We start from the raw sequence: 27456 nt of genomic DNA on the forward strand, positions 1-27456 counted from the left end.
ATATCTTTTTAGGTGATGTAAAAAAAAAAACTATAAACTTGTTTGCAAGTCAATTTTTATGCTTTTTAAAATGGATCTCAAAATTTCTTTTGTCGCTTATGGATAAAAGTTGGTTTCCAAGTCATTTTTATTATAAGCGAGTAGAATTTAATTAGATTAAAAAATTAAAAAGAAATTCAAATTTCGAGTTAATTGAATCGAGTTATTTGAGTTAAGTCGAATAAATAATTCAAGTTTTGAGTTCGAGTCGAGTTGAACTTTACAACTCGAATAATTCGAATAACAGATTAATGTAAATATACATTTAGTCCCTATCAATTTTAAAAATAAATAAATTAGTCTCTCTCAATAAAAACTACAAAAGACATTCAAAATAATTTTCAAAACTTCAAAATAAATTTTAAAATTTAAAATATTTATAAAAATTCAAAAATTTCTATTTTTAAAAAAATTTAAATTTTTTTCCAAAATAATAATTTTGGGACCTAATCAGTTAATTAATGATTCAAATTTATCTATTTTTTATTATTTTTTTGGTTTGAAAAAGTTTTCAAATATATATAGTTTCAAATTTATGTGTTCTAAAATATAATTAGTTATAATGTACCAAGATTTTAACTTGACATATTTAATTTTTTAAGTTAATTCGAACAATTTCACTTGATTTGACTCGACTCAAATTTCATTCACTCGACTCGATTCAAAAAAATTTCAAATCGAGTTAGGATGATGAAATAGAACTTATCAACTCGATTAATTTTAAAAAAAATTACTCGACTCAATCAAACACTCGCACCTAATTTTTAGGCTTTCATTATAAAATAAATGTGGATCCCTTTAGTTAATAGTCACTTATGGATAAAAAAAGCTTGTTTCGAAGTCAATCTCCAAATCATTTTTTATGCATTCATTAAAAAAATGTTTAGAATGGACCTCTTTAGTGTTTTGTTCTTATATATAAAAGCTTGTTTTCAAGTTAATTTTTTATGCTATCATTAAAACATAAATGTTAATAAAAATATATATATTATATTTAAGAGTGTGTGATGCAAGTAAATTTACATTTATTTACCAAGTTTATAAAATGGTGAAAAGAAAATCAACCTTATATGATGGTATGATGGTTAAGGGTATTTATCGCCTTAGGTGTAGTCTGAGTTCAAGTTGTGCTAATAGAATTTGTTGTTTGGACTTTATCCCGTTATTATAATTCACCAAAAACAATGGTAAAAAAAATCATACTTCCTAAAGACTTTGAGTCTTTTTGTGAAAAGAATTCTTAAAATTCATAAATAAAGAAAATAAATATTGGATTATTATGAATATCTTATTAAGTGGATGTACATCATGATCAAGATAAAGTTTTAATATACTTTAAATTCTAATAGTTATTAGAATTACATCTCTACTTCTTTTATACTTCTTACACTTATAAATAGAGACTTTGATGAAGCATTGTAATCACCTCTTTTGATCAATAAATTACATTCTCTATTGCTTTCATATTTTCTTTGTTCTTTATTCTATCCTTCTCTCTTTATTTTATAACGCGTTATCCGCACGATCTTGCTCAAATTGATAGTTCCTTTTATCGATGATCAAATTTATCCTTCATGATTTTCAATATCTTCGATGGCAAGATGCAAAGTTTTTACAGAAAGTTTCTTTTATTTAATATTTCATATCTGATTATTATTTTTCATTCTTCATTATATGTTATCAGCACGATGATTCTCTATTTTTTCAAAATCTTTCGAAGTCGTCCCACAAATCAAATTCATTTTCACCTTAAACTTCCACCTTTACAACTTCATCTTCAGGATGTTGAAAGATTCAATCTCAGAATGGATACTCGTGATAATAGTCAACGTGATGACAATGATGTTAAAGATCTTCAGGTATATTTTACAATATTTTATTTATTATATTATGTTTATTATAATTGGAGACTAATCATGACAACATTAATAGATAGATTTTGATTTGAAATTCTCACATGTTTTGCAATGGTGATTATGAAATAAAGAATCAATAGAGGCGTTTAGAAGTTTATCCTACTAGATTTATTGCATTCCCCGAAGTGAATGTAAACATAAAGAAAATAAAAGATATAATTATGGACCACTAAAAGTGAGAATATAGTAATAAATAAGAGAACAATGAGAGTTCTCAAGATAACTCTTCAAAGGGTAAAGATAACTTATGTTATCAATGTGATATGAAAGATTATTGGCCACATGTGGCATATGCCCAAATATTTTGTTTCTGTTAATATTCTTTGAGAAAGGATATGAGAACGTAGTAATAAATTCTATCGTTATAGATAGAAAGTATTTATCTTATTTGGTACTAAAACAAACAAATATTATTTAAAGATTTGATAGTACAAAATTAGTTAAAAGCTCTAGAAGAGCTAATATATTAATATCTTGTGATGGTTAATCCATTGGTTTTAAAATATATTTATAATGGATCTTATATTGAGATTTTGAATGAGGAAAACATTATATTTCATATGAATCACTATTGCTATAAATATCTATTTTGAAAGGATGAAAAAGGGAGGATTGAGTTTTGATTACTCTTGTTATTAAATTGAATTGATTGTGATTATCTTTGTGATATTCTTTTGTCATCATCCTAATAAGGGGTTGGAAGCAAAATATTTGAATGTGAAAGATCTATTTATGAGCAATAAAATATGATAATTCTATCTAAAGCTCGTTATGGTTGGATGCACCTGAAGTTGCAAAAACTGTTTTTAGATATTTGAAGATTTTGACATATTCCCTAAAGCGAATATTGCATATAATTGTTTGGAAATTATATTTATTTTGTTAACTTAATGACATTATAATATTCACATTGATTTAGACATTTCATTTCCAATAGTAAATGTCACAATAACACTTATATGTGGATACAAAGTAAAAGGAATGATGGTAAAATTATTACTTTGTTACAATTTAGTACAATTGAAACACATGTTAAAGTAAACCAGAAGTTTACTGATACAAATGCATTTACTACTTGGCGTGACCAGTTAGACCATCCTGGATCATATATGATGGAAAATTAATTAAGAATTCATATGGATATTCATTAAAGAACTAGAAGATTCTTTAATTTAAAAGAATTCTTATATGTTGCTTGTTCTCAATGAAAATTGATTATTAGAAACTCACTAGCTAAAGTTGAGATTTAATGTCTTGCATTTTTAAAATGAATATGGGCTCATTCATCCACCATGTGGATGGTTTTGATATTATATAATTTTGGTAGATGCATCTACAAAATAACCACATATGTGTTATCAATTTGCATCTTGTCGTTTGCAAGATTAATTGTTTAAATAATTAATTTCAGATCATACAATTAAGACAATTCATCTTGCTAATACTGATGAGTTTATATCTTAATCTTTTATTGATTGAGTTTGAAAAACTTTTGTAAAAGTTTGCTCATAATGGTTTAGAGAAATTATTGATTGAACACCTCTGATTAATGTCTAAACCATTACTTATGATAACTAAATTTCATATTTCAACATGAGATTATGTTGATTTACGTGTTGTATGCATCAAGCCAATAAGTTATAAGAATCCCCATTACAATTGGTTTTTGATTAAGAGCTAAATATTTCTCATCCTTGAATTTTTGTATGTGCGTATATGTTTCAATTGCTCCACCACAAAGCACAAAGATGAGTGAATCCTCAAAAAAATTTAGGAATATATATTAATTACAAGTTTTTTTATATTCACTACACCAAAACAAGTTTTTAGCGGCCTTTTTTATGCCTTTAAGTGCCGCTAAAAGTATTTGTAACGTTTTTTAAAGCGCCGCAAAAAATACCGCTGTTGTCAACGCCGAAAAAACGCCGCTATAAATCATGACCTTTAGCGGCGCTTTTTCCACAAACGCCGCTATAAACCAGGACCTTTAGCGGCACTTTTACACAAACACTACTATAGATCAAGACCTTTAGTGGCGCTTTTTCCACAAAAACCACTATAGCTCGAGACCTTTAGCGACGCTTTTCCCACAAATGCCGCTATAGCTCAAGACCTTTAGCGATGCTTCCTGCAAAAACGCCACTAAAAATATAACATTTAAAAAATTATTTTAATCAAATAATATTTATTTTTATGATAAATATTATATTATGTTTTATTTTTAAATTTGAACTTTAAATATACTTTTAAAGATAAATAAAAAAATATTATTTAAATTAAATTTTCTATGAAAATTTTAACTTTAAAACTAAATATAAAAATTAATGAATTTAGTTTTAGAATTTAAAATAATAAATTAATAACACAATTAAGAGATCAGCTAGCACATTAGGAAGGGAGAGAAGTGAGAGATTTTAACTTTAAAACTAAATATAAAAATTAATGAATTTAGTTTTAGAATTTAAAATAATAAATTAATAACACAATTAAGAGATCAGCTAGCACATTAGGAAGGGAGAGAAGTGAGAGAATAACTTGAGTGCCCACATGACTCTCGCAAAGTAAAATATATCAAGTGATTACAATTAGGATTTTCAACCTATCACTGTCCTTAAACCTTTAGAAAGTATGATTACAGAACATACTTTAGCATTTTCCTCAATATATAATTTTGCCAGTCTCTCTTTCTCAGGATGCTGGAATGCAGGTGGATCTAATCCTCCATCAAGCCCTCCTAAAACCTTCATGAATTGCACCAACCAGTAACAACATGAACTTGAGCTTCAATGATAGAACAGTTTACAGTGGTACAATTGTAGTGGGCAAAAGAAGATAGGAAAGCCTAGTAGGTACATGGGTGTTCACCTCTTCATAACATTCATTACAAAGTCCATAGGCAAAAAGTTTTCTCTCCTTGTGCCTCAATAGCACTTCATCTAATCTGGTTTCTTTTGACCCAGTATTTGGTTGTTTTCTAGTTAGTGAACTAGTTCGAAGCTCCCTCTCCTTTTCCGTAAACTCCTCCATCTGGTCATAAGTTTTAAACAATGGAGGTATTTTCAAGAATTGAAATCAATATTTAGAAAATAAATGCAACAGAGGAAAAGTTAACTACATGCAGAATACAACAAATTCAACATAACACTTGTTGTAATGATAAAAAATTGGCATCAAATTTTTCATAAAATTATTTAGATACTCCTTAGAGTGGACATAATCAATAAGAGTAATAGCAGCAAAGATTCACTAATCAAATTCTACTATACAAAAATAATAATAGCAATGACACGTGTTACAATTACGACAACAACATAGCTTTTCTCCCATAAGATGCTGCAATCCATATAGAACAGATTATGCCAGCATGCTCTACTTAGTACCAAATGCAGATAGGAAGTCACATCAACATCAAAAGTGAAAAAAGTCCCAAACTATTGTAAACATCAGTTATGGTTCTTCATTTCATGGTTACTAATTTTCAATCTTATTCCATTATCAGTTTCCTGGAACAAAGTAGTTCTGCATTACCATGCACAAGTAAAGAGATACAAACCGTTAAGGCTCCAGCGTTAGTATTCTCAAATTTAATCAACCGCTTTGACAATGTTGCTAAAGAATATAGTACCAAAAGTTGTCCACGAGGACAAAAGATAAATATAATAAAAATCAATTAAACTAAAAGCAAAAAAAAATCATTATCTTGCAGATGCTAAGTGGTTTAGTTTTAGAATTTAAAATAATAAATTAATAAAAGCAAAAAAAACACAATGAATTTAGTTTTAGAATTTAAAATAATAAATTAATAACACAAATAATAAATTAATAACACGTACTTGCAAAATTGTTTCTACATTTATGTATTAATATTAACAAAACTATAAGCATAGAACATAATAAATTAGATAGTACATAGAGCTTATGAAAATGCTTTTAGTCAAACTAATATCGTAATAATTACAAAGTGGAAAAAGAATTAGATAATCTTTCAGCTAATATCTACTTGCTTACCTGCTGAAAAATGGTCATGTTAAGGTTCCCACTGTTGTCCCCATTGTCCAATGCTTGACAAGTATTTTCTATCACTTAGAATTAATATTTTAAGTGTACCTAAAACAGTAAATTCTATCAGTTAGAATTAATTTTTGGTCAATTTTTTTTTCAAATTCAATAGTATACTCTACTGGTTTATTGTTTTAGTTTCTCTCATTAATTCCCACCATTATGCTTTTCACTATTTTGTTCCAACCTCCTTTTCTACAATAAAACAACCACAGCAACACCAATTCTTTGGTTCATTAGTTTATGCCATATATTTGCCACTTGGAAATTTCATGTAAGAGACATATTGTACAGTAAACACTATCCTAGCACTGGCAATCATTGAATTTATACCAAAGGCCTATCCATCATAACATGTCATAGAATTTATACCATATGCCCATGCATCATAACATGTTTGCATTTAGGTATACCAATATCTATTCAACAAGTTTATCCTCTATCTCTTCTAAAGCAAATAGTTATCTCTCAATTCAAGCATACCTGCAAATCATCGAGCTCACCAAATGAAAATTCTGGGATATCAATATGGCCCTTAACCGTCTTCTTCTCCTCCCGTAGATGCCACTCCCCTGATTTCCATTTAGATCCCAATTTGATCAACAAAGTGATAAATAAGCTTAGAAAGCAAAAGCATAACACCATATTTAGACCCGCTTACCCTTGATTTTTAATGTCAACTCATACGTATAGCCAACACGCTTCTTGTTTCGTATAGTCACCAAAAAAGCCTGCTCAAACAAGAAAAATCCACCATAAAATAAGGTTAATATCTATGTATACAGCCATAGCTATAGTTTAGTTAAGCTTACATCAATGGAGTCAAATAACATTATAAGACAAAAACACAAATAGAAGTAAGAAAAATAACTCACATCGCCAACACATTTGGTTACATCAGAAATTTCAGCCTTGCCACAAGATAAATCCAATGAACCCACAGATTTAAGCAATTCCTGGAAAATAAAACTGAGTTTTTCAGTACATCTCAAGCTTTTAAACATACGTATTGTTGAGGGGAAGTTGGCCTCAGACCTTCAACGAAAGGTATTGTCTTCCTAACTCTGTGACCTCCCAAGTTCCAGCCTATGGTGAACAAGGACCAGAAAAACATTAAACGAAATCATTAAAATGTACGAAAATCTAAAATACCCATTAATAAAACCCTAGATCAGATCACAAACATGAGCATAGAAAATGCAAATTTAAAAAAATAAATAAATAAGGCATTACCTTATTCCAAACAGAACCAAGAGATGTAGACTGAGATTGAGTTGAAAGGATGTCTTGAGCAGTGAGCTTCTTAGGAACAGGGAGCAGAGTAGTGTCCGCCGTCGTTTCTCTCACACAATAAGTATACGACGCCGCCTGCCCATTTCCGTTGCCGTCGCCGTAGGCGTGGGCGTTCTCTACTCCTCCATTCTCCATCTCTTTATATGTTAATGGTATGGATCTAATAGATTGCCCCGGTTTCTTTTTTTATGTGATTCAGAGGATTTCAATATCACCAAAAATAAAGAAACGGCAGACAAAATCTTTGGGTTTCTCCCTCTCACGAAAAAGAATGAGGGGAAATATTGAAATGAGACCGAAAGAGAGAGAGAGATAATGAGAAGGAAGCGAGATATGAAAAGTCTGAAGAAAACGGGAGTGAAGAAAAGTCTGAAGATTAGGGATTTTAGAGGGGAAAAATTGGGGTAAAATGGCGCGATTTTATAAAGTTAAATAATTTTTGCGGCGTTTTTTTATAGAAATGCCGTAAAAACTCATTTTATTTTGAACAAAAATTATTTTATTTTTGTATTTTAATTTTATTTTTTATAATTTGGTCCTTTCCAAAATAAATAATTATACCTAAATATTCATATGAATCTATTACTTTTTTAAACTTATTTATTAATTCTATTTAAACTAATATTTAAATATATCAAATGGTTTAGATTATATTTTTTTAAATATAAATGTATTAATTAATTGTATAAAATTTTTTCATTTAACTATTTTTGTATTTTAATTTTATTTCTTATAATTTGGTCCTCTTCAAAATAAATAATTATACCTAAATATCAATATGAATCTATTACTTTTTTTAACTTATTTATTAATTCTATTTAAACTAATATTTAAATATATCAAATGGTTTAGATTAAATGTTTTTTAAATATAAAAGTATTAATTAATTGTATAAAATTTTACCATTTAACCAATCTCAAGTAAACTTTAACCTTAAACCCTAAATTAACCATTCAATACATACAAAGTCTATCTATTATATATCTCTTAAATTATTTAAACTATACTCATAATTTTAATATATTTAATTTATTATTATCTCTTTTACAATTATATAATAACATATTTAAAATATAAATTAAAAAAATAATTAATCTAAACCCAAAACCCTAACTTGACCTTGAATCCTTAAACCCTAAATCCCTAATTCTTAACCCCAACGTCTAACCCCTAAACCCCTAACACCTAAACCTTAAATCTCAATCCTTAAATCATAATCCTTATATCTATACTCCCTAAACCTTAAAATATGAACTCCTAAACCGGTCTTAAATCTTAAATTAATCATATACCCTAAACTAAAAACCCTAGACAAATTTATTATTATCTCTTTTACAATTATATAAGAACATATTTAAAATATAAATTAAAAAAATAATTAATCTACACCCAAAACCCTAACCCGGCCCCTGAATCCCTAAACCATAAATCCATAACATTAACCCCTAATGTCTAACCCCTAAACCCCAAAGCCATAACCCCTAAACCTTAAATCCCGACCCTTAAACCGTAATCCCTAATCCCTAATCCCTAAATCCATACTCCCTAAACCTTAAAATAGTAACTCCTAAACCAGCCTTAAATCTTAAATAAATCATATACCCTAAACCAAAAAATCCTAAATTATAGTGATAATTAATTCAATATTTTAAAAATAATACTATCTCTTTTACGATTATATAAGAAATTTTTTAATATATAAATTAAAAAACAATCAATAATCATGTACCCAAAAAACTTTAAAATTATTTTAAATAATAGTATTTTAATTTTTCCATTTATTTTATTTCAATTTATTTTTACATGTTATTATTTTTTTCTGAAGATTTTAAATATTCAATTAGAAATAAATTGAAATTTATTTAATTAATATAAATAAACCAATTAAGATAAAATATTTTTAGTGACGCTTTTTTAAAAACGCCGCCAAAGACCCCAGCATTAGCGGAGCTTTTCCTAAAACGCCGCTAAAGGCCCCAACATTAGTGGCGCTTTCTCAAAAACGCCGCTAAAACCCCGAGCATTAGCGGCGCTTTTTCAAAAACGCCGCTAAAGCCCCGAAAGGTAAGAAAATGATGCCGTTGGGCTTTGATTTTTTGCGGCGTTTTTTCGAAAAACGCCGCTAATGCTCGATCTTTAGTGGCGGTTTTCATAAAGCGCCGCTAATGCTCGATTTTTATCGGCGTTTTTTGTTCAAACGCCGCTAAAAGTGCCGCTAAAAGCCTATTTTGGTGTAGTGATTATTAGATGTTTTGAATGTATTCAAGCTTCAATTATGACATGATTTGTGATTACAATTTTGATTCGATAGTTTTCTCGACATTAAGGGGAGAGAAATAATAACTTGTAACAAGTTAGGGGGAGAGTAATTTGAACTAGAAATTCAATAGGGATAACTCATTACAAGTTAACTATTAGATGTATTTAGAAACTTAATAAGAATAACCAAGTGTTATATATCATCTAATATTTTTATTTGAATCAAAGTCCCAATAGGACAATCAGTTGGAATAAAATAATAGATTGATCGGTTCCAAATATGAAAATTCTTTTAGATGGTCATATAGTGGAGGCGGGTGCTCCAAATAATAGATTGATTAGTTCAAAATATGAAAATTCTTCAAGATGGTCATATAGTGGAGGCGAGTGCTCTAGAAGAGACCTAAGACATAGCTAATAAGTAAAACTTCAGAAGAGATTCAGGTACCTGAAACTGAATTTTAAAATAATGAAAATAAGAGATCTCGATAAGTTATGTCAATTCGAGAAAATGTGGAACCGATTAATAAAAATGGTCGACAATGATTTTGCATGCAATATTATTATTGAAATAATGAAATAAAAGGAGAATTTTGAATAAATCTATTGAGAAATATAAATATGGAATAAATTGATCAAAATAGAAATACGCAACTCAAGTACAATTAAATTCGTGAAGTTTTTGGACCAATAATCCAAATATCTAAAGGTATAAAGCCAGTGAAGGTGCAATTGAAGTAGTTTTGCAAAAGCGGAATAAAAATAAGAAGCTTTTCGTTAAGTCCTGGCATTGATTATGAAAAGATATAATATTCTTTTGTGGTGGATGCAATAACCTTTAGATATATTATTAAATTGACAATTCATAAAAGATTTAACTTGCGTCTAATGGTTATTGTTACAACCTTTTATAAATCACTATATAGTAAAGTTTATATTAAAATCTTTGAAGGATTTAGGATGCTAGAAGCATATTGAAATTCTCGAGAAATTGTTCATTTATATGAATTGAAATAATTTGAACATATGTGGCAAATTTGAGTAGTTGAATGTGGATTATAAAATGATCCAAAATACCTATTTGTGTTTTTATATAAGGATCATGATCGATTAAAGTTTGTTATGATTATTATTAAAACTCCTGAAGGATCAAAATATATTTCCCCAAAAATTTCCCTCACTTATGATTTTCAAAAGAATGGTGATATAAATGTTTAGCAATACATTCAAATAGTCATTTGAAAAACTAGTATTCAAGATTGAATACGTAGAATATGAGAAAGTATGTGATGTTTTCATGAGGGGGAGTAAATACGCATTGTACTCTTTTTCCCTTAACCGAGGTTTTGTCCCATTGCGTATTATAGATTGTGTACTCTTTTTCCTTCATTAGGTTTTTATCCCACAAGGTTTTTCCTAATAATGTTTTAATAAGGCACATTATCTACCAATAGACATTCAAAGGGAAGTGTTATGAATATCTTATTAAGTGGATGTCCATCATGATCAAGATCAATTTTTAATATACTTTAAATTCTAATAGTTATTAGAATTAGATATCTATTTCTTCTATACTTCTTATGCCTATAAATAGACTCTGATGAAGCATTGTAATCACCCTTTTAATCAATAAATTACATTCTCTATTGCTTTCATATTTTTTTTTGTTCTTTATTATCTCTATCTCTCTTTTCTCTCTTTATTTTACAACATGGATAAGTTTGTTCTTTTCTTTTGAAAATCAATTTGATTTGATTTAATTTTTAATTAATTTGAAGTTTTAAAGTGATTTATAAACATTGAGATTTTTTAGACCAAAAGAAAAAAAAAATCTGAAAGATTTTATTCATGCGACTCCAGGCCTTCAACTAAAATACTATTTTGAGCTTGTATTTTACCTACAAATGTATCCATGTTTTTGCAGTAGTCAAGCCAGACTCAAGTAAATCGAATCTATTAGACATATTTGAACAAAATTTTTAAAATTCAAAGCTATAGTGCCTCTCCTCATATTACTAGTAATGATGCTTTACAAATTGCATCCATCAAACTTGCCTTTACACAAACAGAAAAGAAAAGGGAGAAAAAAAGAGAAAGGATAAAGATAAATCAGAAAAATTGCTTCAGCGTGGAATCCAGTAAGGATGAAGAACAAGTTGTTTCCTTCAACAACAAAGAAGAGCTAAATCCTAACATGGAACTCCCAATATCAAACTCCAAAAGGTTATCCTCCATTTGAAGCCCTCCTATTACAATTGGGCTACTTTGCTCCAACCCTCCATCCAAAAACCCCAAGCACATGCTCTCTTCGCTCACTTTCACCATTGAATTCCTACCTTGAATTCTCCACTTCACCATCTCACTTTGCAAAACTAGATCAATTTCAGGCACCAATGGCCCTTTAGAACTAAAGCAGAGTCCGAATGGAGCCACAGTTTCCACTCTAGTCATATTCATCTTAGTGGCAGCCTCAACATAAGCTTTAGAAAATATTGCATAAACCGAGCTTACCATTGTGGTGTAAGGCACAACTGAGCTTAATTTTGCTTCTAATTTGCCGTGTTCATGGACTGCTAATCTCCTTCCATTGATCTTGATGGATTGAACATTAATGAAGTAGTCATTTTGTTTGGTGATGAGGGGTGTGTATGCTAGTGACCTTGCTATTTTGGTGCCGAAAACGGTGTCTCCACTGCCGGTTAATAGGACACCGGTTGACGATGATAAACAAACACTAAACTTCTGAGGGTGTCCAATTGAAGAACTCAGTTGTGATGGCAACGAAATCGAAGCTTTCCCTAAACCCATCATTCCCTTGGCCCCACTTGCTAAGCCTTGTAAATGAAACGTCGATGCACAAGCAAACAGAAAGTGATCCACTGTTGTGCTTTGGCCTACATCTGAAGGGTCAACAGAATCAACGGCTATGACATCCTCCACTAGTTCCCCCATTGAAGTCGATCCTGTTACGCCATTGTAAGGGGACACATAACAGTTGGTGTTTAATAGACAACTCGTGCTTCCAAGATCATGGAACTTTGCTCTAGAGCAGTTGACCGAGCAGCTTGAGACCAACCTGTATGATGAAGACACGTGTCCGGAATTGCAATCCATCCAAAGAAACGAACCGCCAAGATCAACCACAAGGTCAGTGGATCCCAAAGGAGCGCCATGAGAGATCCTTGCAACATACTGAAGAGTTGCTGCATCTTTTGCAACAGGAAACAAAGCAAAATTTGATTGAAAACCCAGAACGGGAAACGTGTTTTTCAGGCAGAAAAGGAAAGAGAAAAAGAGAAGAAACTGAGAAAGGGAAGCCATGTGAGGAAGGGAAAGTAACAGTAGACAAGTCCGAGTATTGATTGTCTAAATAAGTTAAATTGCATTTTAAGAAATAAGGAGATGCGATGGATCGACGCGGTTGGGTGGAATTGTTGGTAAGTATGGGAAAAGGATAAGATTTGAATTGATTTTATTTCATTTGTTTTAATCGCTGACAAGACAGGGTGGTAAAGACCACTAGTGAGGGAATTTCTGGGACCACCACAATGTTTATCTTTGTAGCGGCTGACTCATTGCCATCTATTTCTTTTTTTTTTCTTTGGTGAAAAATTCCTTTTTTTTTCTTTTATCTTCTTGAGATACTACAATACATTTCCTGGGAAGGAAAAAACAATGCCCGAAGGCAAGTTTTTTATGTGTTACAGTATGTTTGGTTCAGTGTATTAGCTAATCCATTACGCCCTGATTACGCGCCTATTACATTACGCTCCTATTCCGGCGTTTGGTTCACTGTAATAGGTATTACGCGCGTAATACAATCCCGACCTAATCCCCAAATTCCCTGCTTTTCTAATCCCTTCTCAAATCGCGTATTACACATTACGTCCGGCTTCCCTTCCCAACTCTCTGTTTTACCCTCCCTCCCTACCCGACCCTCTCCTCTTCTGTCCTCATAATTTCTCCTCGTCTGCCTTTATCGATTTTCTCTGTCGATCGTTTTTTCCCTTTCATTTGTTGCAGCACGTTTGAAAGCCACTGCTTCATTAGGTTCTCTCGATCTTGGCGTGAGGTATGGATGAACTTTTCATTTTAGTTTTCTGTCTTTGCCTTGGATTGTGGGTGCTTTGCATGCTGATTTGCTTGTCTTTTCTGAAGCATGATTAGAGAGGGTTATAAATCATCATCTTCATTGCATGAGAAGTATCGGTTGTTTATTTCTGATAGTTGAATCGATTGTTTATTTTAAAAAAAAAATTAATTGAATAATCATGATAAAGTTGGAGATATTATGAGCAGTAATATGTATATATTGGGCTGATAATAGGATGTGAGTTATGAAATCTGTTCTATCGAAATAATTTCTGTTTAAAAGAAAATCCGACACCCCCACCCTTAAGAAATTGTGCAGTGCGGTGCTTCTCTACTGTTAAATACAATAAAAATGCATTTCTCCATCCCCAGTCTTTTTCCTTCTCAATAAACCCCAGCTCTAAGGAAAACTTTGGTCTTACCTATCTGCCATGCAAGTTGTGTTAAACAAAGAGTAGTAAACAAATTACAAACCCACTGATAAATGAACACTGATTGTTGTGTATGAATGATCACGCAAAATCTTTAATCATGAAGCATAAAAAATATGTTCTAATAACATACTGGCAAAGGTTGTCCAATGCAGGACTTTCATTTGATTTTACAATAAAGCTGAGAGTAGATGATGTTCTAATATCTGATCTATGATTTGAATGTTGTTTTCATTCTTTCATGCTATTCGAGCAAGTATTGTTCTCAATTTGACGGCTTACTATCTTTAAATGCTTCTGACAGTATCATCAACTGATTAATCAAATTTCGCAAGATAACAACTGTATTTAGTTTCTGATTTTCTTACCTGAAAACTTCAGTAGACCTTTCTCTCTAGGCTTGGATATTTTTGTTTTGTTTGGGTTAAGGGTGTAAACCATGATGGATGATATGACCTGTATATTTTCCTGTGTTATGGTGGAGATTATGTTTCTCAGACTAATGCCAGATATGCATTTTTGTTAAACTATCTCTTGGGAAAAAAATGATTTGTGTGGTCCAATGCAGATAGAAGGGAATAATGTGAATGCCAATGATGCAATCATGCTCGACAAGGATGGTTATGTATCTGAAACAAATGCCACAAACATTGTAAGACTAGGATTTCCCCCTAATAGCTTAGATCTATATATGAATTAGGGGTTTGGGGAACATTAAGACTGAGTATTGTTCTTGGATTTGTTCATACATTTTTGTCTCACAATTTATGCCAACAAGTACATACAACAAGTATATTTAACAAGTCCTTCCAAACACATTTTGTAATGGTGGGATCTTGTGCACATCTTGTAATGGTCAACTCTTCATGGACTCAGTCTCACATCGAGAAGCTTTGGGGTATTCCTAACTACATTAAGCGAGTTTATCCACCCTGTGATACTTCAGGACTTTAGGTTCTGTTTCTTGTTATTCATCACCAATCATAGTGCATTTTATATTTTTTAGTGTCATTCATCTGTGATTTCTTACCAGTTTACATCTGAAACAGGCACTTCCTTTGGAAAGGTCGGTGGAAACTCCAAAAATCATATCTGTTGCACAATTTCGTCCCGAGAAGGTGCACATACTTACATAGACCTTCAAGCTAAATTTTTAATGGTTCCGGTGTTTCAGTTTTGGAACCTTGATTAGTTCTAGAAACTCTTTACAGTTTGATTTTTTTTAACTCAGGAGCTGCAGGAGTACATGGCTGCAGGAGTACATGGCTGTGATTTCTTACCAGTTTACAGTTTGCATTAGTGTTGTAGAGTACATGGCTGCAGGAGCCATACCTATAGGTGAGCTAGCATGGCAACTGATATTATAATTTCTGATTCGAGCTACTTTTGCTTTCCATTTTAAAAATGTTTTTAAAATGATATTCATTTTGCTCGACTCCCCTCAGCTCATAATTCTGCTGGCCCGAAAATGGACATTGTTTTAGATGAAGATGGACACAAACAGGATTTCTTGCTCAAAATGTAGAAGAATATGCAGATGCAGTCCTGAAAATCGTGAAGATGCCCGAGTCTGAAAGACTCAAGATAGCTACAGCAGCAAGGAGAAGAGCTAGCAAATTTTCGGAGCAAAGATTTTACGATGATCTCAAAGCCGCAATCCGACCAATTATATGCGGTTCTTCCTAGTTATAGGATTGCATTAGAAGATCACAGTGACATAGAAAACAATAGTTATACTTGTTCTTGTTTATTGGGGTTCTTCACCCTTTCGATCTAGTCATTAGAAAAAGCTTAGTTTAGATTTGTCAACAAAATAGATATACTTAATACACTAAACCAAATCCTCATTCTTTATTTTATTTGTTTTAAACTTAGGTTACCTTAATTAAACTAATTTTATATGTAATAATTAAATTATATGTAATAATTATTATTTTAAATTATACAAATTCATAAAATATAATTTATTAGTTATAATTATTTTAAATTTTATTAAATCATATATTTTAATTAAAATATATTTAATATTAATTATTTCAAATTTTCTTTTATAGTATCATATATTATGATTTGAGTAAATTCATATAAGACTATTAATTATTAAGAATTTTATTAAATTATATATTTTAATTATAATATATTTAATAATTATTATTTTAATTTATATTTTACAGTATCATATATTATGATTTGAGTAAATTCATATAAGAATATTAATTATTAAGAATTTTATTAAATTATATATTTTAATTAAAATATATTTAATAATAATTATGTTTAAATATGATTAAATTATTTATTATTGATATTAATAATCTTATTAAAATTTAAATAAAATAATTTACCAAAACAAATTTCTGCTAATTATTAAGAATTTTATTAAATTATATATTTTAATTAAAATATATTAAATAATAATTATGTTTAAATATGATTAAATTATTTATTTTTGATAATAAATAATCTTATTAAAATTTAAATAACAATAACAATAATCCTTTACCAAAACAAATTTATGCTAAGGGTATTCTGGTCATTTTAGTTTTCTCCATTATGCTATTACACCTCTATTACATTCAACCAAACACAGTTTTACTATTACGCCTCTATTCCATTACATTCAACCAAACAGTAGATTTGCTATTACACATCTATTCCATTACACCTCTAATCCAATACACCTCTAATCCAATACAGCGAACCAAACGTGTTAGAGTTTTTGTGGTTATTTTTTTCCTTGTGAGCAAGTCTTATAAATGGATAAAGAAAAGTGCCGTGGAAAGATGTGATTAAATAAACTACACCGGGGCTTTTAAGTTTCGTTTTTTTCCTTCGATTAAAAATATTGTAGTTTGCTAATTAATGTTTTCCTGCTATTAATCCTATTAAGTAATTGTTAATTATAATCAATTTTTCACCTTTCATATTTCTCAACTTTTCATCTTTCATCTTTTTGTAACCATTTTTCTATTTATGTATTAAAAAATAAGGAGTCTAATCTCCCTATATATATGAGTATACTACTTGTAATGATGATAGTTAAGAAGAGAAATGTAATAAAAATCTCTCTTATTCTCCTCTACTATTCTTGTGTTCTTTGCATTATTATTATTTTATAATATGTTATCAGCACGATTTCATTCAAGAGTGATAGGTCATTAGTTTACGTCAAAATTTTGTTGGGCTCCAAGTATTGAAATTTAATTGTTTGGTTAAAAAAATTGTGAGTGGTTGCTAGAGATTTGCTTGGGGATGATCACTTTCTCTTCACTGCAAAGAATGTTTATAGTCTCTGCTTCTCATCCACAATTACCTAAGTAAGTCTAATTTTTTTTAAATTGATTCTATTTTTATTAAGAAGTTCAATTTATATAATTCTCTATTTGCATCTCTATGAATTTATAAATCCCTTCTCGAGTTTAATTGTTGTGCTTTCTATATGAATATATATATGTTATTTTTTTATAGAATTTATTGGTTTAGATTTAATTTTGATTAAATTATATGATTTTTTATCTCTTCTTATCTATTGTAAATGTATATTAAATGCAATGATTAGTTCGGACTTCAAACCTATTCATACTTGAGAACTGTATAATGATATTATTCATGAATTTTTGTAAGAAAACACGTAAAAGATTCTTTAAAATTATGGATTAGTTTTCCAAATAGCCCTTCAAAGAGAATGAAAATATTTATGTGATACTCAAAGATCATTTGACACATGCATATTGGTTGAATATTATTAAGGATTAAAAAAAATAGTTATGGTTACTAGTAGTTAATAGTTAAGTAATGGTTAGCTGTTAGCAGTTAGTCAGTTGTTAGCAGTTACTAACATTAGTTAGCTTGTTCAAATCTGTATAAAAATAGTAGTTGGTTATTCAGCTAAAGATATAATTGAATCAATCTTCTTCTCTTCTTCTTGGATTGTGTTAATGTTTCTCATTATGGTATCTGAGCCATAATTTTTTTCTTTTTTCTCATGGCAACTGAAGCTATTTCTGGTAATGAAGATGAGAATCGTCAGTCGTTTAATACTGCTGCTCAAGCAAGTGGTTCTTCACTCGGTCCTGGCAATGCTTCTTTAAGGAGGATTCAGCAGTTTCCTAAGCATGATATTGTGAAACTTGGTGAGCATAATTTTCTTTTGTGGAAGCAACAAGTTCTGTTGATTCTTGAAGGATATGGCCTGGATGAGTTTGTTCTTGGTACTGTTAGTGTTCCTCCATAATCAGTTGTTGATACGGATGGTAATCTTGTTCCTAATCCTGAATTCTTGTTTCATAAATAGCAAGATAAGTTGTTAGCCTCTTAGCTGTTGTCTACCATTTGTGATGAGATCTTGGTTCATCTCACTGATGCTCGATCTAGTTTTGATGTTTGAAATACTATTGTTCGTCATTTTGCTTCAAAATCCACTTTGACAGTCTCTACCTTGCGACACTCTTTGTATTCTCAGAAAAAGAGCCAATTAACTGTGAAAGAATACTTGGAAAAGATTAAAATTTTGTGTGATACTCTAACAGCTGCAGGAAATGATGTTTCTGAACAAGAGCAGATTAGTATTATTCTTGTTGGTCTGCCTGTGGAGTTTGAGTCGATTAGGATTGTGGCTTCTACAATGAGGGTTCCTCTTGATCTTCTTACAGAAATGCTTACTGATTGTGAAGCTCGACAACAAGAGTTAGTTTTGAACGTGTCTTTTCAGGCTAATTTTGTTCAGCAATGTGGTAGCACTGATGACACCATCAGTAAAAGTGATAAGGGATCTCGACCATCTTACAGAGGAAATGGAAGATTTTCTCGAGGCAGAGGTTGAGGAAGGAAGTTTAGTCATACTAAACCTCAATGTCAACTGTGTGGACGAGTTGGTCATACTGCCCAGAAATGCTATTATTACTTTGATGAAAATTTTAAGGGTGTTTCTGAACATCCTATGTAGGCTCATTGTCATCAGTTTCAGGGACCTTCAACTTCTTCTTATGTAGGACCTCACTGCTGCTCTCATAAGAATGCTACCACTGATTCTATTGCGGGTTCCAACCAAGGACCATGTTCTTCAAATCCTTTGAATCCGACAGTATGGTATCCCGATTCAGGAGCATCCAATCATGTTACTAATGATTTGGATAACTTGCAGGGTGCAACACCGTATACAGGTAACCACAAGTTTTACATGGGGAATGGGGTACCTGTACCTATAGCTCATGTTGGCTCAGGTCTTCTTTAAACTGCTAGTAGAATATTTCATTTGAAAAATATCTTGCATATTCCTTGAATTTGCAAAAATCTGCTATCTATTGCTCAATTTGCAAAAGATAATCAAGTCTACTTTGAGTTTCATCCTGTTCATTGCTTTGTGAAGGATATTAATACAGGGAGCATCTTATTGGTGGGTCACATTCATAATGGTCTGTACAGATTTGATTTGTCAACTTTCCAAAAATCCAGAGCTGTTGTTTCTTTTCCAGCCACTGCTCATGTTACTAACTTGGCGCCTCCTGCTTCTAGTAGTCTTGTTTTTTATTTATGGTACAGAAGACTTGGCCACCCTTATAATAAAGCTGTTGCTACAGTGCTTCGAAAATGTAATGTAGTTGCAAACAATTCTCAGTTGAGTTCAGTTTGTTCAGCTTGTCAGCTTGGAAAATTTCATAGGCTCCATTTTCCCCCTCTTCTACTGTGTATTCGGCTCCTTTTGAGCTTATTGTTGCTGATCTTTGGGGGCCAGCCTCTGTATCTTCTGAAGGACATTCTTACTATATTTCATTTGTTGATGCTTACTCCAGATTTACTTGGTTTTATCTTATTAAACATAAGTCTAAGGCTCTTGCAAAGTTTCTTCATCTTCAAAAGTTTATTGAAGTTCAGTTTGGCTGTAAGGAAAAAGTGCTTCAAACTGACTGGGGGGAGAGTTTCGGTCTTTTCCTCAAGCGCTTTTTCAATTGGTAATACATCATCGCTTTTCTTGCCCGCATACCTCGGAGCAGAATGGCTTGGTCGAAAGAAAACATAGACATATAGTTGATGTTGGCATGGCATTATTGGCTCAAGTGAATATTCCTATGCATCTATGGGCTCATGCTTTTATCACTGTAGACCACCTCATTAACAGGCTCCCAACACATGTTCTTAATGGAAAGTCTCCATATGAGCTGTTGTACAAGTCTGTGCCTACTTACATGTACCTCAAAGTTTTTAGTTGTCGATGTTATCCTTATCTCAGGCCATTCAACTCTCATAAGTTGCAGTTTCGTTCCAATCCATGTGTCTTTCTTGGTTATAGTCCTGTTCACAAAGTGTACAAGTGCCTTGATGATAATGGTAAGATGTTTATTTCTCGACATGTTATTTTTGATGAAACATGTTTTCCTTTTAATAGATCTGCCAGCTCAAACAGTGGTTCTATTCTCCATGGGATTCGACCTTAGTTTTTGCATCAACACTCTCACGTCCCAGTAATGGTGTCTTCAGATCGACCTCCAAGTCTGGTTAACTCTACTCAGTCTATTTCTTATAATTCTCCTACTTTATAGATTGGATCTACTGGTGTTTCTATTTCAACTGATGCAGATAGCTGTACTCGTTCTGCCTCTTCTTCTCTACCACTTTCCCCTCAAGCTGAAGCATGTTCTAACTCTCATTTAGCTCCTAACAGTACTCAAATTTTTTAGAAAGTGTCTACTCCTCTTGTTAATGTGCATCCAATGCAAACCAGGGCCAAAAGTGGCATTTTCAAACCCCAAATTTTTTAGCTGAGCTGTATACTACTGAACCTGTCACAATTGATGAGGCCTTGTCTTCTAAGGAGTGGACTCCAGCTGCCCAACAAGAATATGATGCTTTGATGAAAAACAATACTTGGGATTTGGTTCCTCTACCTGCCAATAGGAGAGCTATGGGGTGCAAGCGGATATTCAAGCTTAAGCATTGTTCGGATGGGTTCATTGGTCGATATAATGGTCGTTTGGTGGTCAAAGGCTATCTCCAGGAAGCTGGAATCAAATTTCATGAAACCTTCAGCCTAGTTGTAAAACCAGCCACAATTCGTGTTATTTTGGCTTTAGCAGTGAAGTTTGGCTGGCAATTACGACAAATTGACATCAATAATGCCTTCCTTAACGATGACTTAACTGAAGAAATCTACATGGTTCAACCCCCTGGCTTTGAGCAGCAGCATGGTAGTCAGAATTTGGTATGTCAATTAAAAAAGGCAGTGTATGGCCTTAAACAGGCACCATGAGCTTGGTTTTCCAAACTTAGAGACTTCTTACTTACTTCTTGATTTGTGTTAGCAAAGTCAGATGGCTCTTTGTTTGTTTGAAAAACTAGAGGTGTGTTGCTATATGTGCTTGTCTATGTGGATGACATCATTGTCACTAGTAATCATTAAAGCAGCATTGATGAATTTGTCACAGCTTTGGATACACAATTTTCTTTGAAGGATTTGGGGCCTCTCAGTTATTTCCTACGTATTGAAGTCTTGCCTACTACTAATGGGTTGTTCTTGAGTCAACACAAATATATTCTTGACCTTTTAAAGAGAGCTTGAATGGATCGTGCTACTTCAACATGTTTATCTCAACATGATGGTAGTGCTATTGAAAATGAGTTTGACTATAGGAGCATTGTGGGTGATCTCCAGTATGTTGTTATTACTCAGCTTGACATCACATTTGCTGTTAATAAAGTCTGTCAATTTATGCATCAGCCACTTGATCAGCATTTTAAGGTTGTAAAATAAATTCTTCGATATCTTCAAAACACTATAGAGTATGGTTCTGGAACGAGGGTCAGTTCTGGAACGAGGCTAAGAATTTTGGAGAGGGTCGCTGGGCCCAAGACTGGATTTGGGGGCCGAGGGTCGGTTCTGGAAAGACTTCGGTCCAATGGAGCTGAGCTCTTCAGGGGTGTTACTAGGGTCGCCCCTAATGTGGCCGGGTATTGGATTGAGGCCACGGAGAGGATCATGGATGATCTAGATTCCACCCCTAAGCAAAAATTAAAGGGTACAGTCTCGCTGTTGCAGGACGAGGCGTATCAGTGGTGGTTGACAGTTAAGGAGGGCACTCAGCCCGAACGTCTGACTTAGGAGTTCTTTAAGACCTCCTTCTAGGGGAAATATGTCGAGCTAGTTATGTGGATGCACGTAAGAGGGAGTTTCTGAATCTTACACAAGGGGATCGATTAGTGGCCGGGTATGAGACTGAGTTTCTAAGACTGAGCTGCTATGGGTGAGGTATGTTGGCATCTGAGTATGAGCAATGTGTCCACTTTGAGGATGTCCTTAAAGATAATTTGAGAGTTTTGATAACCCTAGAGAGGGAGTAAGATCTTTTTGCCCTGGTCGAGAAAACGAAAATCACCAAGGAGTATATAGTGGTAGTAATGATTAGAGAACATCAGAACTACTTATCTAATATGATCTCTGCACTGGTGGTGGAGAAGTTGGTTCGTAATGATGTGAGGCATTCTTGGCTTATGTAAGTGTTTCAGATTCTGGGGACTCTACAGTTAAGGTTGTCAGAACAGTAAATGATGTTCCAGACGTCTTTCCTGAGGAACTACCGGGTTTACCTCCGAATCGTGAAGTGGAGTTTGGGATAAAGCTCTTTCCTAGTACATCTCTGGTGTCTATCGCCCCTACGGAATGACACCGAAGGATCCTACGGAGCTTAAGGCTTAGATTTAGGAGTTATTGTATCGTGGGTTCATCCGCCCTGGTATGTCTCCGTGAGGAGCACCAGTACTGTTTGTAAAGAAGAAAGATCGATCCATGCGGATGTACATCGACTACCGGTAACTGAACAAGATAAACATTAAGAACAAATACCCCCTACCGAGGATAGATGATCTGTTTGACCAGTTTTGAGGAGCTTCGATTTTCTCCAAGGTTGACCTCCAATCTGGATATCATCAATTAAGGGTTAAGGAGACTGATGTTCATAAGACGACATTTAGGACTCGTTATGGTCACTACGAGTTCCTAGTGATGCCATTCAGACTGACTAATGCACTGGCATCTTTCATAGATTTAATGAATCGAGTGTTCCAACCTTATCGGATCAGTTTGTGGTGGTATTCATCGATAATATACTGGTTTACTCGAGGACTGAGGGTGAGCATGATGAGCACTTTCGAGTTGTTCTTCAGACTTGGAGGGAAAAATAGCTCTATGCTAAGTTTAGCAAGTGCGAGTTCTGGTTGCGTGAGGAGACATTTATTGGTCATGTAGTTTCGGCTGAGGGGATTCAAGTTGATCCTCGAAAGATTAAGGCTGTGTTGGAGTGGAAGCAGCCTAGGAACATGTTTGAGATCCATAGTTTTCTGGGATTGGCGGGATATTATCGACTATTTGTAGAGGGTTTTTCATTGATTGCAACACCCTTGACTAAGCTGCTACGTAAGGGTGTGTTGTTTAATTGGACTGATGCGCAGTAAGAGAGCTTTAAGAAGCTAAAGACTGTACTGACTGAGGCTCCTATTCTGATACAGCCTGAGCTTGGAAAGGAGTTCACTGTTTATAGTGATGCATCACATGTCGATTTGGGATGTGTATTGATGGAGGATGGTAAGGTGGTAGCCTATGCTTCTCGTCAGCTTAAAACCCATGAGACGAATTATCCGACGCATGACTTGGAGTTGGCCGTTATGGTATTCGCACTGAAAATCTGGAGGCATTATTTTTATGGTGAGAAATGTATCATCTACACTGATCATAAGAGCCTCAAGTATCTCCTCACTCAGAAGGAACTTAATCTTAGGCAGTGCAGATGGATTGAGCTGCCTAAAGACTATAACTGCACCATTGAGTACCACCTTGGTAAGGCCAATGTGGTGGTTGATGCATTGAGCTGTAGAGCTATAATTGATTTGAGGGTGATATTTGCTCGCCTAAGTTTATTTGGTGATGGTTGTTTATTAGTCGAGCGTCAAGTTAAGTCTTCATGGATTGAGCAGATTAAGGGTAAGCAGTTGGAGGATGAGTCGTTGGGTCATCGATTATGACAGATTGAGGGTGGTAATACTACAAATTTTGGACTAAAGAGTGATGGGGTACTCTGTTCCCGTGAGAGAATCTGTGTTTCGAATGATACTGATTTGAGACAGGTCATACTTAGAGAGGTGCATAGTAGCCCTTATGTTATACATCCTGGCAGAAATAAGATGTACCGAGACCTCCGTGAGTTATATTGGTGGCCAACGTTGAAACGTGAGGATTACTAATTTTGTGGGCAGATGTTTGACTTGCCAGCAGGTTAAGGCTGAGCAGCAGTTACCTCCGGGTTTGCTGTAGCCGGTTAAGATTTCTCTTTGGAAATGAAGCACGTAACTATGGATTTCGTTAATTGGTTGCCTCTAACACCCACTAAGAAGGATTCAATATGGTTTATCGTGGATCGATTGATCAAGTCCGCCCACTTCATACCGGTTCGTACTGATTAATCTCTATAGAACCTGGCGAAGCTTTATATTTCTGAGATAGTGAGACTGCATTGAATACCAGTTTCGATCACCTCTGATAGGGATCCTCGTTTTACGTCTCAGTTTTAGAGGAAGTTACACGAGGCTCTGGGTTCAAGGTTGGACTTCAGTACTGCATTCCATCCTCAGACCGATGGTCAATTTAAGAGGGTGATTCAGATACAAGAGGACATGTTGAGGCGCTACCGCTCTAATCCTACTCATATTGTCCCTGTTGAAGAGATCGAGGTTAGTCCAGATTTGACATTTGAGGAGGTGTCGGTTCAAATTCTAGAGCGTGATGTAAAAGTTCTTTAGAAAAAGTCTATTCCATTAATGAAGGTTTTGTGGCGTAATCATAGCATTGAGGAGGCTACGTGGGAGCCTGAGGATACAATACATCAGCAATATCCTCATATGTTCAGATCAGGTAAAATTTCGAGGACGAAATTTTCTTTTCGAGGGGTAGAGTTGTAACGCCCAAAAATTTCTAATTTCGTTATTGTGAAAATATGACACAAATATCTCTCAGCTTTAGTGGTTATATGTTCTGGAAGTGTTTGAGAGGCCCTAAGTTCAAGCTTTCGCTTGGGCAAATTTTGGTATTTTGAAAGAAATAGGACTTACTCTTGTTTAGTAGGCTTTTATTTTATTGTTGGGTAAATTACATTAGAATGGGCCTACTGGTCTGGTGGTTAAATGGTGTGTTATTATGGTGGAGGTCTTGTGTTCTAATCCCTATGCAGGTAAGGGTATTATTTTTTTTTGCTTAGATTTCGGGATAGAGTTGTGTAATTGGGGGATTCTGAGTAATGGATGTGTAGTGGGAATTAGGGGAGAAGATTAAGGGATTTGGGGGGTTATAGGATTTAATTTTATTTTTATCCCATAACCGAATTTTGACTCTCTTTTCCAAAAAAAAAATTTCCGTCTATTCTTCTCCCTCTCCTCTTGTCGAAATTCTCTGAGTTTTTCCATCTTTCTCCTTTTTTTTTCTTCTTGATTTTTCCCTAATCCATTTACTTTCCTTTTTTTTCGCACGTAGTTAGTGCTCGCTTAGTTTTTGTAAGTGTTTCTCTTCGTTTCTATCATGAATCTCTTAAAGACTAAAGTGGTAATGTTTTTTCTCTATGATTTGGGCATAAGGGGAGGCTCGAACTGGTGAATTCAGTGTTCTCGTCTTAACAATAGTTAAACGGAGGGTTATCGTTGGTGGTAAGTTGAGTTTCTGTTCATTATTGGTTGTCAATTCACTTGTAAATGTGTTAAATTGATGTTGAGTATCTTGATTATAGACTTTGGAGTGCTTGGGGACTGTTTTAGCATCAAACAAAACCAGGTATGTACCTAAAACACAAAAAAAATGGATTCGGTGAAAAGCTAAATTCGGCAAAACACATAAATTGTGAAATTGAATTAGAGGATGAATAAAATATGGAATTAAAGATTATTGAGTTTAGTTTCTCATAAAAGAAACAGTGTAAGTAATGAAATTGTAAATCGTGAGGTATAATAAACTTTGTGAGACAATGTCAGAATGAATTTGGGTTCCAGTGTTCTGACTTTGGAAAATCATCAAAAATTGGAGAAAAATAATTAGAGGCTAAAATTTACATGTTTAAATTATTAATGAGTCTATTTTCAATAGAAACAAATCAAAACATCATCCAAATTTTGTACTAAGAGATAATAAATTTTTAGCAAAGAAGGGACAAAGCTGTCAGACAGAAAAACATGGGTAAGTTTGAAGATTTTACTGTACTTATTGGCTGAACCAAAAATTTTGAAAATTTTATGGTAGAAATGTAATTGAGTCTAGTTTTAAAGGCATCATGTGGATCTCAATTCGGAATTCTGTAGCTCAAGATATAAATAATTTAGTAACAGTGAGTCAAGTAGATAACTTTGAAGGAACATATAAGTAAATAGTGAAAATATATATGAATAATTAACTAGCACGAGTTACATTAAAACGGGATCACGTTGCCAAGGCCAATTTGGGCTGAGTGGGCCACATGCGCGTGTGAGCCCATTTTTCTTAAAAGTTCTGTAAGGTTGCACGGGTCACCTAAGTCAACTGTGAACCTATTGTAGGGTCGGTAAGCTTTACTTAAACCCCTATATGTGTGACCTGTCTGTCTGATTTCTGTACCGAGCATGACTTATGATATCTGAATGTATTTACTATTAATTGCATAATTGCATGACATATTTTGTATCTTGCATTGCAACGGGGTGGGTTGATGATATTTGGAGGAAGTGTTTGAAAGGATATTAAGCCTATTATCTGGCAGCTCAGCTGCAACATTCTAATTATGTGCTGCATTTTGGTACAGCATGGTGCGTAGGTATGGGTGGGTTAATTTAATCCCCAAATGGTGTGTAGGGTTGGACGGAGATGGTGTGTAGAGGCTGGTGGGTAGGATTCTGATTTACTTTATCTGCATTCTATATCTGATATGGGCCAATGCCCAGATATATTATTGAGACTGTATCTGAATGGGATAAGGCCCAAATTGATTCTGTGATGGGCACAGGTCATAGACTGTATCTAACTTAATTCTATTGATTATCTGTATGCATGTTTTCTGTGGGGGTTACACACTGAGTCATCGAAAACTCACCCTTTCTCTATTTAATCTGTACAGGTAATCCCCAGACTTGATGGGTCGGTGTAGCGAAGGGCTCGACGGTAGGTACACGTAAATTTTAGACTGTTTTCCGTTAATGCCTAGAATTTATTACTTATTTGGGGGTTTTTGTAGTATCTTTTGGACTATGGACTGGTTGGCTTTAAATTTGGGACTTTATACTGTTTTTTTATGGATTTTTTTTAAATTGCAACTCCACAAAACACGATTTTTTTCCTAAAAACTAAGGTTTTTCGTAATAGAAATGAT

General features: G+C 33.3%; 2 protein-coding genes and 1 pseudogene across 2 annotated transcripts; 1 reads left to right on the forward strand and 2 right to left on the reverse strand.

Annotated features, from left to right (window-relative positions):
- Positions 1–4478: 4478 nt before the first annotated feature.
- Positions 4479–7700, reverse strand: LOC107903748 (uncharacterized). Its single transcript, XM_016829902.2, has 7 exons — positions 7248–7700; positions 7050–7100; positions 6890–6970; positions 6676–6745; positions 6498–6586; positions 4821–4982; positions 4479–4696 (listed from the first exon to the last, which is right to left on the reverse strand). The coding sequence occupies exons 1-7, from the start codon at positions 7440–7442 to the stop codon at positions 4550–4552; spliced, it is 795 nt and encodes a 264-aa protein (XP_016685391.2). The 5' UTR covers positions 7443–7700; the 3' UTR covers positions 4479–4549.
- Positions 7701–11542: 3842 nt separating this feature from the next.
- LOC107903746 (probable aspartic proteinase GIP2) lies at positions 11543–13062 on the reverse strand. Its single transcript, XM_016829900.2, has one exon. The coding sequence runs from the start codon at positions 12885–12887 to the stop codon at positions 11676–11678; it is 1212 nt and encodes a 403-aa protein (XP_016685389.1). The 5' UTR covers positions 12888–13062; the 3' UTR covers positions 11543–11675.
- Positions 13063–13502: 440 nt separating this feature from the next.
- LOC107903747 (GDP-Man:Man(3)GlcNAc(2)-PP-Dol alpha-1,2-mannosyltransferase-like) lies at positions 13503–15943 on the forward strand (annotated as a pseudogene).
- The last annotated feature ends 11513 nt before the right edge of the window (positions 15944–27456 follow it).

Source organism: Gossypium hirsutum, chromosome D05, assembly GCF_007990345.1.
Source record: "Gossypium hirsutum isolate 1008001.06 chromosome D05, Gossypium_hirsutum_v2.1, whole genome shotgun sequence".
In the NCBI taxonomy this organism is placed as follows: Eukaryota; Viridiplantae; Streptophyta; class Magnoliopsida; order Malvales; family Malvaceae; genus Gossypium; species Gossypium hirsutum.